This window comes from Cricetulus griseus, chromosome 5 (assembly GCF_003668045.3).
Source record: "Cricetulus griseus strain 17A/GY chromosome 5, alternate assembly CriGri-PICRH-1.0, whole genome shotgun sequence".
Taxonomy (NCBI): Eukaryota; Metazoa; Chordata; class Mammalia; order Rodentia; family Cricetidae; genus Cricetulus; species Cricetulus griseus.
Genome location: NC_048598.1, coordinates 55,018,260 through 55,032,380, shown reverse-complemented (window position 1 = coordinate 55,032,380; position 14,121 = coordinate 55,018,260). Strand labels below are relative to the sequence as shown.

At 50.3% G+C, this 14,121-nt stretch overlaps 1 protein-coding gene across 1 annotated transcript; it reads left to right on the top strand.

Moving 5' to 3' along the window:
- Positions 1–3,188: 3,188 nt before the first annotated feature.
- Positions 3,189–11,366, top strand: Chi3l1 (chitinase 3 like 1). Its single transcript, XM_027417568.2, has 10 exons — positions 3,189–3,207; positions 3,725–3,754; positions 4,410–4,611; positions 5,073–5,129; positions 5,898–6,048; positions 7,988–8,109; positions 9,180–9,303; positions 9,810–9,992; positions 10,495–10,611; positions 10,777–11,366. The coding sequence occupies exons 1-10, from the start codon at positions 3,189–3,191 to the stop codon at positions 10,915–10,917; spliced, it is 1,146 nt and encodes a 381-aa protein (XP_027273369.1). The 3' UTR covers positions 10,918–11,366.
- Positions 11,367–14,121: the final 2,755 nt, after the last annotated feature.

Genomic DNA, 14,121 nt, shown 5'->3' with positions numbered 1-14,121 from the left:
GCCTCTGAGGTAGCTGCCCCCAGGGACAGGCAGTGTGACAATGTGCTCATTAAGGAATTAATGAGTTTAAGGGCTCACAGGACCAGAAGGCTTCCAGCAATCCAAACCTACCCACGAGAGAATGTCTAACAAAGGAAAAGATGAAGACAGGCAGCATTTTCTTCATATTCTGTGCCCTGTTGGGCTACTCTGTACTATCTTCATCAGAAGTGGAAGGAAGTCTTCCACACGGTGTCTCAAACAAACAGGGGACACATCTCAGTGGCTGCCATTGCTGTCAATCGTCTTTGGTTCAAAAGATGCCAGTCACCTTAAAGAAACCTGTGGTGAACTTTGCCACCCAGAGTCTAAGTCAGGACCAGCCTTCTTGTGTGGTTATACAGCATAGGGCTAGAAGGTTTGGGCATTGACAGGGCCCTTAAGGGAAGGCTGAGAATCTATCCTGGATAACATCTAAGACAGATGGGGGCCTACCTCTCCCTGGGGTGCTGGGCAAATGTTAAGCACCTTTAGTAATATTAAAACCACTTTTCATGTTAGTGATTGATCCCTTACTGTAAGTACTCTTCCTAATTCTCCTGTAAATTAGCAAAGGTATTAGGGGACCTGGCATTACAACTCCCTAATTAGCAGCTATTGGGTTTCTCCTTGCTGTTCCAGCTGCCTTGAGCAAAAAGACTGTCAGTCTAAAAGCCAGACAGACAGGAGGGGTGTGGCAACACATGCTTTTAATCCCAGCTCTCCTGAGGCAAAGGCAGGAGGGTCTCTGTGAGTTCAAGGCCAGCATGGTCTACGTAGTGAATTCCAGGACAGCCAGGGCCACACAGTGAAATCCTACACAAACTAACAAATAAGAAAGCTAGTCCACCCTTATGCTAGCACCAGTCATTTTGGATCCCTCACAGGCACCGTGATAAAAGGGTACAATGATCACAGTTGATTGTTTTGACTCTTGGGGCCCAGTGTCAGCCAGAGCTGTTTCAAACAGTTTGTCTCAGACATTTTTGCCTTGATAAACTCCATCAACCATGTCCACCTCTTCCAGAAGGGAGTACTCCCCCTCCTGGCCTAGTTGAAGGCTTAAAGTTTTTAGTAAAACCTCAAATTCCCATTGCCTGTGAGGTGTGCTATAATTGGTTCAAACATAGGTCTCTGCTTATGTGTGGCTGTTCAGGAGTTGGCTGGGAGGCATCCTATCTCTCATTGTTGCAACTTTAGGCCCAATAAAGGCTTCTCTTGGGTGTTCTTTTCTTATCTACATTTAGTAGCCTGGGCTGAGCTGGTGACACAAGAAAAAGCAGCAAAGACATCAGGTCAGCAGAAATGGGGCAGCCAAGGAGCAGCAGCAGCAGGCAAGTCAAAGAGGTAGCTGCTTAACAGAAGAGATGGGGCTGCAGAACTGCAAAAGCAGCGAGTGGCCAGTGCAGCCAAGGGAGAGCTGGAAGGCTGAAGACACTGCAAGCCCCAGTCACTAGAAGAGTTCCAAAGAGCAGTTGAGCCTACAGAGTCAAGGGTCTCAGATACCAAGACCAGGAAGTGAAACACTAAGTGCTCAGGCCTGCCGGAAAGGTGTGAGGCTGGCTACTGCTGTCAAAGGCTGAGGAACCCACACTTCCTGGGTCGGCACAAAGGCTGTAACACCTGTAGAGCTGAGAGCCCCTGTCCTGGAGTCCTAAGGAGAGCTGTAGTCTAGAAGCTTCCTCCTGCTGCTTTTCTTGACTGCCATCATTGCTTCTCTGTTGTTCAGTGCTGAGGATCAGCCCCCCCCCCACCTCAAAGTGGCTAAAGGCCAGCTCTGGAAGAACTGTTTGCCTATGGAGTGTTTCTATTCAGACAGAGCCAGAGGATCTGAGAGAGCTGACCTAGTGGAGCTATAAAAATGAGAGGACTTGACTGGGAAGCCTCTCTAATCCATTCTGACCTCTGAGTTCCGAGCTTTTCACTCACTGTCTACTAGTTATATGTTACGTACAGTCTGTAAAGGATGGAATTATCCTGGATTTTTGTTCCCACCTCAAAAAAAAAAAAAAAGTGTCCATAAACAAGGTCCAGAGCTCACAGAGTTTCCCTGAGAAGTATCTTTGTTTGTTCTGCTCTGGTGGGGTTCTTTGGTGTTGCAGCCATTAGGTCTTATGGGTTTTGTAAGGGTTTTTTCTTTGTTTCTTTGTTGTTGCTGCTGTTGTTTAGGTAAACATGGCAGTGTACACCAGCAATCCCAGCAATGTACACCGGTGATCCCAGCAGTGTATACCAGTGATCCCAGCACTAACACAGCAGTGTGCACCAGTGGTCCCAGCACTAAGATGGCAGTGTACACCAGCAATCCCAGCACTAAGATGGCAGTGTACACCAGCAATCCCAGCACTCAGGAGACTGCGGCAGGAACCTGTAAGCCTGAGATCAGCATGAGCTGCATCTTGATGCTTGCCTTGGAAAAACAACAATGGAAAATGGAATGCCTTTGGTTAGTACAGAGGGCGGAAGCTAGGGCCACACAGAGTAGAGCTCTTGCTTCATCTAAGCTGCTTCTTTCACTAAGAGCCCCTGGAAGCCACTGTAGGGTTTAGAGTGGGATGCCTCATTGGGTTTGGGTTTCAAAAACATCACTGAGAGAAGAGGCAATATTGATCTGAGAGCCTGTTGCTGCTGCTCCCAGGAGGATCCACCACTGGCCATTACAGTCCCCATGTTTACCCTGCGTCACTTCACCGCAGTCTTGGGCTTTACAGCAGAGCCTTTCTCACTCTTCTGCACTGGCATCCAAAGAGGAGGAGGCAGCCTTAGAGCTCAGAGCCTTCTCGGGAATTTCTCTCTCCTGTCCCAATTTCCCGGATTCAATAATCAGCAATTGCTTAAAGGAGGGATTTGCCCCCCCCCAACAGTCCCCAAGGGTCTCTGGTCCTTACCTAGACTTCGGCCAAGTGTGCAAACAGCCAGGAAACAGAAAATCTGAGGGGAGGCCAGGCAATATAATGGTGGCCTTATTTGGGTGCCACGGCTTACATAACCCAATTGTGCCTGCTTCAGCCTGGCGGAGGGCCTGGATGGAGGGCTGGAGCCACAGACAGGAGCTGCCAGGAAAGCCGGGAGAGTACTGGCAAGAAGCAAGTGGTAGGGAGAGAGGAAATGGCAGGAAGATTTTGGAGATGTGACTGTCACGCCCAGGGAGGCCCTCCATCATTGTCCCTATGACCTTTCAGCTGGCAGGTACTGCAAGACTGGGCCCGAGGCTTTCAAAACTCCAGGGTTTCCCAATATCCTGTATGGGCTCTCCACCTCCACTGGCCAGCAGTTGGGTTTACACACAGCTCAGTTCCTGTAAGGAGGATTGTTTGGGGGTGTGGAGAGTGGAGTGGGGTAGGTATAAGAAGGAAGAGTGAAGCCTGGGGAGACACCCTGTGTAGGAAGCTGGGTCCTGGGAGAGGCCACCATGCCCATCTCTGCTGAAGCCAGGATGGGAGTGAGGGTGGCACTGACAGGTCTCTGGGCTGGGTCAGGTGGGACTGTAGGGCTAAAGGGCTCCAGCTGTTCAAAGAGCTACTGCACAGTGGGTCCAGCCTCCTACCTGCCGGAGGAAGGGGAGGGGAGGTGGGGCAGAGCTTGAAAGGGAGGAAGGAAAGGAGCAGTACAGCAGGTGGGAAGCCTCCCCTTGCCTGGGGAGGGGGCAGGAGGAAGAGCAGCCAACCCTCCCCTGCCACCGGGTCTGACCCTGATTTCCCCACAGGCTTTGCGGTCCTGATGCTGCTCCAGTGCTGTGAGTACCCACCCCCTCCTGGAGGAGGTCTTAGCACACGGGGCTTGGGAATGCTTGTTAAGACAAGGTGATGGATATATGATATATGTTTTAGCCCCCACTCTTCCATTTATTTGAACTATTTTAAAACAACAAAATTTAAAAAGCTCACCTTCAGTGAAGACTGCTACAAACTGCCCTAGGCGACAGCCATCAGGAGCCACGGGGTGAGTGAGGCTCACTGCTTCTCCTTCCATGGCCAAGTGTAAGAGGAATTAGAACAAAGGAAGAACTCCCCAGCCCTTGTGATAATGAGCCCCAGCTTGGGGACTGCCATTCAGGTTACCAGGTAGGGTCACCCCCACCTTGAGACAGAGATGAGACCCACAAAGTCACTCTTTAATCAAAGACCCCCACTGTAGGAGCAAGCCTGCAGGCAGGGCATCTTTTCACACTGGATGGCACAGCCAGGCCTCTCTCCTTCTTGGAAGCCACTGCCTCCAGGAAGTCCTCAGTCCTACCATTCTCACTTATCAGCTTGTATCAGGCAGGGGAGGCTGGGCCAGTTCCTTTCCTTTAAGATTTCTTTTCATTTTGCTCAGCACTCTGTCCCCACCCCCGGCCCACAGCTCCACACCACATTGGCGCTGAGTCCCACCCCAGATTTCTCCCTCAGGCTCTGCATACAAGCTGGTCTGCTACTACACCAACTGGTCCCAGTACCGGGAAGGCGATGGGAGCTGCTTCCCAGATGCCATCGACCACTTCCTATGCACCCACATCATCTACAGCTTCGCCAACATAAGCAACAATGAGATTGACACGTGGGAGTGGAATGATGTGACACTCTATGGCACGCTGAATGCACTGAAAACCAGGTAGGGCCATAAGCTGACCATGAAAGGAGACGGGGATAGGTAGCTGGGCTGGTCTTAGAGTAGAACATCTTGGTCCAGGACAGCAGTGACCCAAGAACCCTCCTGAGGGATGATTGCCAAGGGGCCTTGGCTTCAGTGGGAGAATAACCTGGGTGGGTGATGGTGGGATGGTGACAAGGTCACAGGAAGTGCCGCCGAGGCTCAGGGAAGGGGCTCTCATCCCAGCAACATCCGTGGAGCATGGTACCGCTTGTGAGCCCCTTTTACCTCCCATTGCTCACTGTGGGAACCTCTGAGTCACCACCATGGAGCCCGTGTCCACCTACAGCACCAGTGTCAGCGGCAGGTACCTAATCCTGCCTCCCTGCGAGCAAGAACTCCTCTAGGGCTGCAGATACGGGGTCGGAGGCATCATGACAAGGTCACTCCACCCCTTCTCTCCCCATTCTCCTGCCCCACAGAAACCCCAACCTGAAGACCCTCCTGTCTGTTGGAGGATGGAACTTTGGCTCACAAAGGTAGGACTCATTGCTAGGGCAGGATGGAGTTAGTCAAGGCCTGATATTGAGGGTTACTGTTACTCCAGACTAGTGGGCACAGAGGTCTCCAGGGTGGTTGCCTTATATGTATTTGAAAAAATCCAGGCCAGAGAGGAAGAGATATTTAGCAAAAATAAATAAATAAAAATAAAATTTAAAAATGAACGTTTGTTTTCTGCAATACTTTTTTTTTTTTTTTTTTTTTTGGTAAGTTGCCAAGCTTGCCTCAAATTTACTGCAGAGTCCAGGCTAGCCTAAAACTTTGGACAACTCTCCTGCCTCAAGCCCCAAGTGCTGGGGTTGTGGGCATATGCCAGTGTGCCTAGCTCTTGCAAAGCTCTTCTTACTATATCTCAGGCATGAAAACAACTTCCAAGTTACTACCATGAAGGCTGGGAGGGGTGGGAAGGAAGCAATGAAGATGGAGAGGTTGAGACTGTTACAGGGGCCTTGGAGTCATCAGAGCAGAACCAGGGCAGTGCGGGGGCTGGAAGACCACCAGGACTCTCCCCCGTTGCTATGCCAACCACAGTATCAGATATTGCAGTCACCCCATTTTACAGACAGGAGAGTCTGACTCTGGTTGCAACCTGCTCAAAATGCCAGCCCAGCCTGGGACACCAGGAATGTCTGCTATCCTAGATCTGGCAGCTCAGGCCCGTGCTCCCAAGCACTGGCAATCCCATTGCAAGGACAGGGTCCCTGGTATATGAGTGTCAAGCTCATTCTCTGGTGGTTTTGTTCTAGATTTTCAAGGATTGCCTCCAACTCTCAGAGACGCAAGACTTTCATCAAGTCGGTTGCCCCATTTTTGCGGGCCCATGGCTTTGATGGGCTCGATCTCGCCTGGCTCTACCCTGGCCCAAGAGACAAGCAGCATCTCACCACCCTGATCAAGGTGCTTGGCATAGGGCAGAGGTGTGGAGAGGGCATCATCATGTGAGCTAGTGAAGCTCTCTTCACCCAAGAACCTCCCAGCCAGGGATGAGCAGAAGGGCTTCAGCAAGGAAGACATGTTAGAGCCACTGTGGGAGGTGGGGGCAGAATCCTAAGAGGCCAAAGCCTGTGGAGTAGCAAGGTGCCCACTCTCCATTACCTACCTATTGCCCACTTAGTGAGATGTCTGTTGTCTAATGTCCATTCCCAAACTGATGCCCCCAGCTACCAAGCATGCACTACGCACACAGCTCAATCTGAGGGCTGGGTACCTCTAGTTTTCAGAGGCAGAGAGATGGTATAAACAAACCGTCTGCAGTACCATGGTGAATCTCTTTGACCTTGTAGTTTCATGTAAAACAAAATGCAGACTGAGAGGCCTGCCTGGCATCAGGCAGAGTGAGTGGTCTGCTCCAGCCCCATCCTCAGGACACCCTGTGCTTTTGCTAAAATAGAATTTGAGAGCTGGGGAAATATGGTGGCCCCTCCAGGACAGGGAGTTATTCAATGCTGATGGGTGTGTGCATAGGTTAGGAGGATGATATTGGTCCAAACCATAAGTGTGTGTGTGTGTGTGTGTGTGTGTGTGTGTGTGTGTGTGTTTGAGTGTGGTGTGTGTATGTTTGAGTGTGTGTGTGTATGTTTGAATGTGTGTGTGTGTGTAAGTTTGAGTGTGTGTGGTGTGTGTGTATGTTTGAGTGTGGTGTGTGTGTGTGTATGTGTGTAAGTTTGAGTGTGTTGTGTGTGTGTGTAAGTTTGAGTGTGTGGGGTGTGTATATGTAAGTTTGAGTGTGTGGGGTGTGTGTATGTAAGTTTGAGTGTGTGTGGTGTGTGTGTGGTGTGTGCGGTGTGTGTGTATGTTTGAGTGTGGTGTGTGTGTGTGTGTGTATATGTGTGTAAGTTTGAGTGTGTGTGTGTATGTGTGTAAGTTTGAGTGTGTGTGTATGTGTGTAAGTTTGAGTGTGTTGTGTGTGTGTGTGTAAGTTTGAGTGTGTGTGGTGTGTGCGGTGTGTGTGTAAGTTTGAGTGTGTGTGTGTAAGTTTGAGTGTGTGTGGTGTGTGTGTAAGTTTGAGTGTTTGGTGTGTGTGTGTGTAAGTTTGAGTGTGTGTGGTGTGTGTGTATGTTCGAGTGTGGTGTGTGTGTGTGTATGTGTGTAAGTTTGAGTGTGTTGTGTGTGTGTGTGTAAGTTTGAGTGTGTGTGGTGTGTGTGTGGTGTGTGCGGTGTGTGTGTAAGTTTGAGTGTGTGTGTGTGTGTAAGTTTGAGTGTGTGTGGTGTGTGTGTAAGTTTGAGTGTGTGCATGTGTGTGTGTGAGTTTGAGTGTGTGTGTGTAAGTTTGAGTGTGTGTGTAAGTTTGTGTGTGTGTGGTGTGTGTGTATGTGTGGTGTGTGTGCGCGCGCGCGTGTGTGTATGTCAATGTGTATGTACAGGGGTGTTTACACATATGTGCAAACTATGTGTGGAGGACTAACTCAGGTGTCATTCCTCAAGCACTATCTGCCTTGTTTTGTTCTTTTGAGATAAGTGTTCTCATTGGCCTGGAATTTACCAAATAGAGTAGGCTGATGGGCTAGTGAACCCTGAGGATCTGCCAGCCTCCACTTCCCCAGTGCTGAGGTTACAAGCACATACTACTCTGCCTAGCTATTTATTCTTTTCGTGTGGGTTCTGGGGGTCAACCTCAGGTCACTATTTCCCCAGCTCTCAAATCCTATTTTAGCAAAAGCACGAGGTATCCTGAGGATGGGGCTGGGGCAGACCACTCACTCTGCCTGACTGCCAGGCAGGCCAATGACCACAGCAGGTGGGGAAGTCAGCAAGGCACCCAGGACCTTGATCTCCTCACATCTGCCCTTCTCTCATGCACCTGGCCCCTTTCCCTTCCCTGCTTGCCTCCACTCAGGAACTAAAGGCCGAATTCACAAAGGAAGTCCAACCAGGGACAGAGAAACTCCTGCTCAGCGCAGCTTTGTCGGCCGGGAAGGTGGCCCTTGACAGCGGCTACGACATCGCCCAGATATCCCAGTGAGTCTCCTGCCCTGGCAGCACCCCAGAAGCCTCTACAGGCAACACTCACCCCACTCACAGCCCTAGCATCCCATGAAGACTCAGGAATCCCCAAATGTTGATATATAAATGTTGACAAGTCTCTCCCCTCTCCATGGCTCAGTCTCCCAATTGTTAAAGGGGCCACGGTGAGCCCTATACACATCCCTTTTACACTTGGAATATTGTTGGCCAATTGAGAGAGTTGCTATGAATGAATTTTGAAAGAGGTAGTAGAAAGAATTATACGATGTACCAGACACTCCAAGGTGTTCTCTCCATGCTAAGCCCAGCAGATCGGGGAGAGGCAACTGACACCCAGAAAACTGTGTCAGACTGCAGAGGGAGGCAGCTCCCTTTCCTATCGTCCAGCCCTTTCTCCTCACACGTGAATTTGAACTGCCAACAGCCATGCAGCATCTCTCCCTAGGGCACAGGCAAGTCACAGGAAACCCAGGAGTAAGGAACAAGGATCTTCAGTGCCCCTTAGGACCTTAGGGGTGTAGTTAGTCTGGTGTTTTAAACCTCCCATGGGAAAGAGATGGTACACCCATTTGTTCTGAATCTCTGAAGCTCACACTACGGCCTTCTGCCTACAGCCCCTTCTCCATAGGGCTGTTGAGCACTCCCTACCCTGAATGAATGTAGGCTGATCCAGCCTTTGATCCTGCTCCTTCCATACTAGGCTGTCCATGGCACTTTTAACTGGCTTTTGCCAAAACAAACATGTCAGGAATGGAGGGCTGAGGTGAAGCAGAGAACAGCTCCTCTGTGTGTGTGTGTGTGTGTGTGTGTGTGTGTGTGTGTGTGCTAGGAGCCTCACAGATTAGCCCATTCTCACCCTCAAAGCACCACCAGGACCTAGAGCCCACACTTGGGAGTGGCTCTGGAGAAGTGGGCTAGTAGTCAGAACGGCAGTCTCTGAAGCTTCAGGCTTTGGGTTAATGCTCTGTTTCTCAGATGCCTTCGTCCCATATCCTGCTGAGCCTTGGCTGTGAAGTCAAGAATATTTCTAATTTCCCACCTTACCTCCAACTCCTTTTTCTCAGACACCTGGATTTTATTAGTCTCATGACCTACGATTTCCACGGAGCCTGGCGCCAAACCACAGGACATCACAGCCCCCTCTTCCGAGGCCTAAAGGACACTAGTTCTGACAGATTCAGCAATGTGGTAGGTTCCTGGAAGGATGATGCGAGGGAGATACAAAGTCCTGCCACCTGCCAGTGCACAGACAGTCATCCTCCTCTCTTTCCCAGTCCATTCGTGATCATATAGGTTATGAAAGCCATTCCACAGGTGAGGAAACTGAGGAAAGTCTTTCTGGGTAGACTGAGTGAAAGCAAGAGGGGGCAGAGCAAAGAAAGGTTGGAGACTTAGAGGTTGGAATCTAGCTTCAGCCTGTCATTTACTCACTGTGCAGCCGGAGCCAGCCAGCCAATTTCTGTGTCTGTCACACATTAATAATCCCTTCTTATGACTACAAGGAGCTTTTCAAGAACAACCTTTAAAAATCATTCTTTTAACTGGCATTATCAGTTCCCAGAGGGACAGGGATTCCCAGTTGCGCGCTCCAAGCGTCACCGCACCTGTCAAGGCAAGCAGTATTAATTGTACATCCCTATCTGCACACCACCCAGCCCAGCTAACTGTTCCTGCCCTCTCTGTCTTACCCCCAGGACTATGCTGTGGGGTACATTCTGAGACTGGGAGCCCCGGCCAGCAAGCTCGTGATGGGAATCCCCACCTTTGGGAAGAGCTTCACTCTGGCATCTTCTGAGACTCGGGTGGGAGCTCCAATCTCAGGGCCAGGGTTACCAGGCCGGTTCACCAAGGAGGAAGGGACCCTCGCCTACTATGAGGTAGGTAATGATGTTGCTTCATAGGCTGCCCCAGGGAAGAAGGGCCTCGCCTCCCTAACCACACACACTTTCTCCTTTGGGAATAAAATCATGCTTGTTTGCCCTAGCAATCCCTAGGAAGACTTAAGCCTCTTATTCCTGAAAACCTCCAGCAGGCACCAAGCTTCTAGAATATTCCTCTGGCCTCAGACCTGGGGTCTTCATTCCGGTCCAGGAAAAGCAATGGTCTCTGTGGGTGTAAGCCTCTGATGCTCCAAGTGGTCTAGAGCCAGCCCTGGTTATCAGCTCACATTCCTCACATCCCTGTTAAAGACGGAGGAGGCAATCATCTCTAAAGCCTTTAGGCAACAGCAGCTGAACTCTGAGACATTTGCATCTGTTTTTCATAAATTTGCATGACGCCTGCAGCCTGAAGCCTCAGGAGAGGGAGGCTACAGGACTGAAGGTTGACTGCTAGTGGCCTGACAAGCCTCCCCTTTCACCCCCACGGTTCTCTACTCAGATCTGTGATTTCCTCAAAGGAGCCGAGGTGCAGAGAATCCTTGGCCAGCAGGTTCCCTATGCCACCAAGGGCAACCAGTGGGTGGGGTATGACGACCAGGAGAGCGTCAAAAACAAGGTAGGTGTCCCGGAAGCCACACCCCAGCTAGATTTGCTCTCCTGCACCAGGGTTGAGCTTGGGTGTGTGTGTGGGGGGGTCCTACGGGGAAGGGCCCCAGAACACAGTTCCCCCCACACCTCACCAAAACAACCAACCCTGTCTGCTCGGGACCTCCTCCACCAGGTGCAGTATCTGAAAAGCAAGCAGCTGGCAGGAGCCATGGTGTGGGCGCTGGATTTGGATGACTTCCGGGGCTCCTTCTGTGGGCAGAATCTACGCTTCCCACTCACCAGTGCCATCAAGGAGGCACTTGCTACGGCTTAGCTCTTCCTTTGGCACATGGTACCTCACACCCTCTGGCTAGGAGTCTGGCCACTTGCATTGCTAAGTCCCCCAGCTGGGCCTCAGGTTCCCTTCCTTGTAGGGGCCACAGCATTGAGGTTTGGGCTCAGCCCTGGTGAACAGAGAAGCAGGGTAGGACAGTAGGGTCATGAGAGTCACAGTGTGAGCTGAGGTTCAGTACATCTCTGCTGAGGAAGGGAAATTCTCAGACTCTAAGCCCAACCCCCCATTCCTTCAGCTCTCCTGACCAAAGGACACCATTTTGGCAAGTTATACCATCAACTAGGCAAACATCTTACAAGATGCAGTGGCCATACTAATTATACCCTCTGCAAAGCCCAACTTGAAACCTTCACTTGGGAACATAATCATATCTCCATCCCACTTCCCTTTCCTAATTCCCCAGCTGCTCAATAAAGCACAAGAGCTTAGCAGTGTGTCTTTCTTGCTTCAGGCGTCTCTATGGGTACGTGGGACCATGGCACTCACCTCCCCTGTCTTTTCTGGATTCCTCTCTCTGATACTTGGGAATCAGAGTTGACAGAAGTGAGGTTGTTTTTTTTGAAAGATTTAATTATTTATTTTATGCATCTGAGTACTTTATCTGCATGTATGCCTGCCAGAAGAGGGCATCAGATCCCACTATAGATGGTTGTGAGCCACCACTGGGAATTGAACTCAGGACCTCTGGAAGAGCAGCAGTCAGTGCTCTTAACCTCAGAGCCATCTCTCCAGTCCCCAAAAGTGAGGTCTTGATGCCCTGTGCTGAGCCCTATGGAGCCTCAATGGGAGGTGGTAGCCTCAGACTGGGTGGGAACTTGGCTTTACCTAAGCATGGCTGACAGCAACCCAGATACTAAAGCCATGGTCCTGCAGACTTTCAAACTAAGTTCCTTATGGAAGGATAATGTGGCAGGGCGTTGGCAAGAGGACCTTTAACCTAGCACATTTCTTCTGAGAAATGTGGAGAGAGACGACCACAGGACATGGTTAGAAAGCTCAGGAACCCAGAACATTAAGGCCAGAAAGGAAGGCAGTGCCTTTCATGTACCCTTCCTAGTGGGGGTCTCTCCAGACCCTTGAGAGTTGGCCTTCTAGCCTCATACTCCTAAGTGTCCCAAGGTTCATTATCTTAAAGACAGTCCACCCAACTGCTGGACTGAAAGCTGTCAACAGTCCAGCGCTGTCCTTGTCCCCAGCTCTGTCCTTGCACTTACCCCCCCCTTCACACTAGTCCCTCAGCTCATGAAGAGATCAAAGCATCCTTGCCCCAGCTGGTCTAAGACAGCAGGTGAGGAAGATTGAATCGTATTGGCTCTGAAGACAAGCCAGTTTTCCAGCCTTTGTGAGGAGGGGACACTCTCACCAGGGTCTTGGGAACCCCCCAGAGTGGACATGACTTTATTCAGGGAGCCTGGATGGAATGTATTCTAAACCAACTGGGATTTTATGTGTGGGTTCTTTGATGTTTTGATCATCGGACTTGGGATAACCATTAGATGGCTTGATGTTAGTGACTCTACATTGAGACATAAAGAAGCCAATACCGATCTGTTGCCCTGAAATCTGACCCAGCTGGAACCGGGCACATGCAGCTGTTTCCAAGGTTACCACTCTGTGAAAGGCAAGGTGCTTGGCCAGGGTCTTAGGGGTAGAGGATGCCTGGCATCTCGTGCTGGCTAGTGGACCAAGCAGTTCCTAACTCCTGCCCGCTGTCCATGTTACCACACAAGGTCTTTGAAACCTCAGGACTGCAAGCTCCCCTAGAAAGCTCCCTGTCCCCTGAGGCCTCCCCCCTTCTCCCAGTTTGGGACAGGTTCTCAGGGCTGACTCAGGGTCCTGCCGAGTTAGTCACATTCACTTATAGCTGCAGAGTCAGAAGCCAGGGTGGAGATCGGGTCTCCCTACCCAGCACAACACTGAGTCACCTCTCAGAGGACATGGACACCCAGGCAGAGTTGAACCCAGAGGCTCATCAGGCACTCCACTGACACTCCATAGGAGGACAGCTGGGGGCTGAGAGGCAGCCGCACTGCTGTGCCAAGAGGGGGAGACAGAATGCTGTTGAAGCCCTAAATAAATTACACGTCCATTTATTCCTAAATTGTGGGATGCTCCTACTACTTAGGAGTAGTATTCATCTAATTCAAAGAGCTTCTGTGTATTGAAGGGGAAACAGACTTCAGTGACACTTTGAAGCCTCTACAGTCACGTGTGTCCTCGTCCCCTCACCCAGAGGCTGTCATTTTAGGCTAACCTTGGCCAAGCCTTCCTTTTTATTTGGCTACCACCTATGGATGCTCTTTGAAGACCGAGCTTCCTGTGGCTTTGGGTTTGGATTTCAAGGACAAAATGATCATTGTATTTCTGTGATTCGTCCTTTGGTCTGTGAGATCAGCTGGGGTATCTCATTGTCATCTATCTGGCTTCTGCTTTAGGAAGGACTACATAACTGCTCCAGCAGTTTATCTACTCGTGTTCAAAGACAGCTGTTTCCCTGAGACTGGCGCTGTTACAAGTGATACCTTCACAAACAGTCTCATCCATGTCTCCTGGGAGTCCAGAGGTGGATGCCCAGAGCCACCAGCTAAGTACATTGCTATCAACACCAATTCCCTGCCTCATTTTTCAGTCATTGCTCTGATCTACACCCCCACCCACAGTGAAGATCTTGACTGCTCCTCCTCCTTCCCAACACATGGTATTTTCTGGATTTCAAATTATTACCAATCTTAACATCTTGAATAAATGAATCAGTGACTAGGAATTTGGCTGAAGCGGCTCCATTTTCCACACTGGGAAGGTCTGTGCCTATGTCCCTCTTTGAAGAGACTAGGAAATTCAAGTTTGCTTGTTTTATCCTCTAGGGTGGGGAGTTCTCAGTAGGCCTGGGGATTAGTGAAAATAGACTTCCCAGCCTTGCCACAGGAACAGGAACAGGCTTGCTGGATCCTTGCTATGGTTTGAATGCTCCTTCTAAAACTCCTCTAATTGTCACTAACAGCATTAAGGTGTGGGCCTTTAAAGAAGTGATTAGGCCATGGGACACTTCCTTGTGAGTTAGTTAATGTCATTATTAAGGAGTGGGTTAGTTGTCTCCAGAGTGGGAACCATGCATTTAGTTCACTTTCCGCTGTCTGGCTTGCCCGTTCTCTGTATTCTGGCTCAGCAGAAAGCTCTTCACTG